Consider the following 5223-nt stretch of genomic DNA (forward strand, 5'->3'; position numbering starts at 1 on the left):
TATGTCGTCAATATGATCAAAACGACGTTAATTTGTTTTAATAAAATGTATTTATTAATTAAAAGGCGTGGTAAAATATACTCCAATGTTGGCTCGTTAAAATTTGGTATCTTTTCCAAGCGTTGGTTTTACGACGAATGACTCGAAGCTTTGCGAAATAGCAAAATTCCAATCGCAATGTTCGAAAAAGTATACATACATATAAACCAGCATATAAACGGTTTTTAAAGAGAATACAAACTATTAATGTTAGCAAACGATCAAATTGTATACAGAAATTTTGGGATACATAAATACATAAGGTAATCTTCGAAAATGAGAGGATTGAGAGGATTCGAAATTAGATGCATAAAGCAATATTAATAAATACATAAAGCAATCTTCGAAAATGAGAGGATTGAGAGGATTCGAAATTAGATACATAAATGACTGATAGAACATCTGTTTTAACTTATTTGCTATCAGAGTTGTATTTTGATGCTGGTGGTGGTTTTCACGCACCTTGTAATGGGGGTATTCAGTAATCTCGCCAACATTCTACCTCCAGGTGAATCCTTATTGGGATTCACAAATATTTAAAGCGGCTAGCTTTGCGGCTGGTCTTCGCAAATCTCCTGTGCTGGTTTGAACTATAGCGGATCGGACTTGGCCATCCTTTGCGGCGAACACTTCCTTAATTCTGCCTTTGAGCCATTTACTTCTCGGGAAATTTGGTTCGCATACTATTACCAACTGTCCTGGCTGTAGTGGTTTGACTTGTTCCCTCCATTTTGGGCGACATATTAGGGATGGCAAATACTCACTGGTCCACCTTTTCCACAAACGATCTTTCAAGGCTTGCGAAATTCTCCATTGCTTTCTGGTGCACAACTTTTCTTCTTCGAGACTTGGAGTTTGCGTTGAATTCAGGCAACCCAACAAAAAGTGGTTCGGCGTTAGCGGCTCTTAGTCGTGATGTGAGATTGGAATATCTGTAAGCGGACGGCTGTTTAAGATGTTTTCAGCTTCAATTAAAGTACTTCTGAATGTTTCCAGACGAGGCGCTTCTTCCTTTAGCACTCGCTCCAAAAGTCGCTTTACACACTGAACCAATCTTTCCCAGCATCCTCCAGCAGCCGGGTTCGCAGGGCAATTAAAGATCCACTCTATACCGCGTTCGGCGCAATCTTGTTCAATACGGTTAAAGTCAAATAGTCTCTCTTCGACGCGTAATAGTTTTTGGGCGCCAACGAAATTAGTTCCGTTATCGCTTCGCATTCGTACGGGTGTGCCACGACGGTTGATGAAGTTTCTGATGCAGATTATGAACGCATCGGTCGATAAATCCTCAGCTACCTCCAGGTGTATGACTCTGACGGTTAAACACGAGAATAACGCAACCCAGCGTTTCTCTCTACGACGACCAATAGTGACGAAAAATGGACCGCAGTAATCGACTCCTGTGTAGCTGAATGGACGAACGTAAGGCGTGAGGCGATCGACAGGCAATTGACCCATCATCGGCGCACTTGGCTTGGCTGTGTTGATGATACATACGGAACAACGCTTTTTTACTGACGTAAGCACTGCTCGGATGTGTGGTACCCAGAACTTTTGACGAATTTGATTTATTGTGAGACAATCATTCTGATGGTGAAGCTTTTTGTGCCAATATGAAACTAAGAGACTGGTTACGTGGTGGCGTAGAGGCATTATGATTGGACGACGTGCCGATAGAGGGAGGCAATATGCTGCATCGATGCGGCCATTCACTTTAATCAAACCATCGATGTCTAAAAATGGCGTAAGTTGGTATAACGGGCTCGACTTCGACACTTTTTGCTTGGAGAGCAACTCTTCTAATTCGTTAGGAAAGACCTCTTCCTGAACGCGGCGACATACGAAGACTTCTGAGTCAGTGATCTCAAATGCTTTTAGCTCTCCTGAACGGCGACTACGGTTTCTTGCGTTAAAGTTGAATCGTAACACCCAGCTCGTTACCCTAAGTAACTTCAAAAAAGACGAAAATTTTGTAAAATTAATGACATACTCATCTGTTGTTGAGGTGAGAAGCAAGATTTTCTTCTCCTCGGCAGCACATTCTGTTGACGTAAGTGGCGTAACTTCTTTTGGCCACTCGGATTCTGGGAGTTGCAGAAAGGTAGGCCCCTTGAACCAGCGGTTTCGTGCATCGGATTCTGTCATGGGCTGACCTCGTGTGGCATCGTCGGCAACATTCAACGACGAGGGCAACCATCTCCACTGTAATGGGTTTGTGCTAGGAATGATTTCGGCGATTCTACCAGCGACGAATTGTTTGTATTCTCTAGTCGTCGAGCGGATCCAGAGCAATACTGTCTTTGAGTCACTCCACAATACGATGCGATGTATATTGAAGTCGTGGTATTCCACAACTGACTTCTGAAGACGGCTACCAAGAACTGCGGCTTGCAGTTCCAAGCGGGGAATTGTCATGCCCTTAAGAGGAGCACAACGCGATTTAGCGGCGACAAATGCGATATCAACGTCTTCCCCTTTGCATATGCGCAGATATGCGACGGCTGCATATGCACTAGAACTGGCATCCACGAACACATGTAACTGCACCTCGTCTGCTACTGGCAGCATTGTAGAATGGCATCTTGGGATGGAAAGTTTATTTACCTTTTGAAAACTTGTCCACCATGACGTCCACTGCACAACGAGTTGGTTCGGGATTGCTTCATCCCAATCGACTTGACGTTTCCACAAAGACTGCAGCAGAATCTTCATACATACTGTGACATTAGCTAAAAATCCGAATGGATCGTATATAGCCATCACGATCCCTAAGAGTTCGCGTTTTGTTGGCGGCCTTGTGCAATCAAGAACATCACGTGCGATCTTGTGAAACCTTGTGTGGAACTCGAAGCAGTCAGTGAGGGTATTCCAGTACATACCCAACACCTTGTCGACAATAGACTTTCGCTCCATGTCTACAACACTATCTGCGAAATTGTTCTCGCCATTCAGTTCGGCTTGAAGACCTTTGTCGTTTGACACAAATTTCCTTACCTTAAACCCTGCAGCAGAGTTTATAGCAACTGCTTCCTTCGCGACTTCTTCGGCTTCTTGCGCACTTGCAAAACTGATAACTAAGTCATCAACATACATATTGTTAATGACAGCTGACGATCCACCTGGCATGTTGGATTCAAATTTCAAGGCATTAATATTTTTTATATACTCTGCGCAGCACGGTGAGCATATGGCACCAAAAATCAGCGAGGACATAACGTAGGTCCGGATCGTCTTCGAGGGATCCCCATCGCGCCATAAGAACCGTTGCGAATTCTGGTCGTCAGGTTTGATGGCTACCTGGGAAAACATCTCTTGCACATCTGCAGCGACGGCTATAACCCCTTGGCGAAATTTGAAAATTATTGTAAGCAAGGATTGTGCATGCTCCGGGCCCTTGAGTAAGGCTGAGTTGAGCGATACATTCGACGTGGCAGCGGCGGCGTCAAACACAACACGTAGTCTACCTGGTTTGTGGGGGTTGACAACCCCAAAATGTGGTAGGTACCAGGTCGTAGGAGTAGTTAGTAAAACTTCATCTGGATTCAGTAGCCTAGCGTAGCCCTTATCGACATATTTTTGAATTTCACGTTTGTAGCTATCGGCGTAATTGGCATCTTTCGCCATCCGAGCTTCAAGCTTCCTCAAGCGATGGAGCGCCATATCGTAACTAGGAGGGAGCACGAGGTCATCATTCCTCCATAAAAGACCAACCTCGTATCTGTGTCCCAGAAACTTCGTTGATTTCTCCAAGATCTCTCTTGCACGACGGTTTTCGTCCGATTCTAAAAGTACATCGGTACTTCGAACGCCAAAACTCTCTACTGAAAAAATACTCGTTGACCAACTTGTGCAAAGCTTGCAGAGACTGCGATTGTGATTCGCGGATATACATGACGCGTGGTTGTCGGACTGAACTCTGAGACAGTGGGCCATAGGCTACCCACCCTAAACGAGTTGCAACGGCTACTGGTTGTTCTGGTCCAGCATCAACTACCTTTTGTGCAACCCCCAGGTAGCTGTTGTCTATACCCAGCAAAATTACTGGCTTGGCGTTCATGTAACTTACTATTGGCAACGGTAGGAAATGATCAAATTTATTCTTATCAAACGTTTGTTGTGGCAAATTTAATGACCTTACGGTGTGAACGTTTTTTAAGGTTGAATTCAGCGGAGTCACCTTTAATATTGACAGAAACCTTACGTCCACTTTCTTTATTTTAACTCTCACCGTACCATTGTAATGTTAATGGAACATTTGGACCACGCAGACCTAACTTGACAGCTATATTCTCCTCGAGAAGTGTTATGGACGACCCTTCGTCGAACATGGCGTAGGCAGATATACTTCCATTAGGTCCTGACAACGTAATTGGCAAAATCTTAAAAAGACTTGTCTGATCTTCAAACAAACAATTCAGCACGCGTTCAACATTTACCGCGCCTGGCTGGAGTATACCCTGATGCAGCGATGTGTGGTGCATACGCATGCACCCGTTGACAGAACATACTTTACTTTGGCGGCAATTCGAAAGGCTATGCCCTTTACGTAAACACCCAAAACACAAATGGTTGCTTTTAGCGAAACTCCATCTTGACTGAATATCGCGTGACAAGAATTTAGTATAATCCACTAGTTTATGTGATTGTCCACACTCTAAACAAATCACCTTTTGCTCCGGCTGTACATCATTATTATAAAGAATGCGACGAGTAGAACCGCTGCTTTGACGAGTAGCATTGCGGGGGCTGCGCAGCTGGCGTTGGCTGCGAGACGCTCGCTTGGATGTGATGTAACGACATGTCCGAAACACCCGGCAGTAACGACACAAATCTGGCTACTTCGCTTAACCAGTCACCAAAATCTTCCACTGTTGGAAACGGCAATATATTGGCGGCCCGTTGGCTCCATTCATATTGTTTGGAAGGAGGCAACTTTCCCACCAAACTTTCCAACAGTGTAGGATTCATTAAGTGGTGTCCGCACCTGGCGGACTTGAAGAAAGCGACGATATTTCTGACCCTGTTTGAAAATTCCAATACTTGTTCGAGCTGACTCTCATTTATGGACGGAAAACGTTGCACCTTTTGCAGCTGTGACTTAATGAGTAGCTCCGGACGACCAAAGTTAAACTCCAACTCTTTTATCTTTTATCCAACTCTTTTATCACGTCCTCCGGATAAATC

General features: G+C 44.4%; 1 protein-coding gene across 1 annotated transcript; it reads right to left on the minus strand.

The window, feature by feature from the left end:
- Positions 1-1151: 1151 nt before the first annotated feature.
- On the minus strand, positions 1152-3699 carry LOC118756341 (the record flags this gene model as incomplete). The annotated part of the gene is made up of 2 exons (XM_036491111.1): positions 2030-3699; positions 1152-1981 (listed from the first exon to the last, which is right to left on the minus strand). Coding segments are annotated over exons 1-2 (2500 nt in total), but the record flags the coding sequence as incomplete, so codon positions are not given.
- Between the last annotated feature and the right edge of the window lie 1524 nt (positions 3700-5223).

This window comes from Rhagoletis pomonella, unplaced genomic scaffold (genome assembly GCF_013731165.1).
Source record: "Rhagoletis pomonella isolate Grant_MI unplaced genomic scaffold, Rhpom_1.0 Rhpom_scaffold_09929, whole genome shotgun sequence".
Classification (NCBI taxonomy): domain Eukaryota; kingdom Metazoa; phylum Arthropoda; class Insecta; order Diptera; family Tephritidae; genus Rhagoletis; species Rhagoletis pomonella.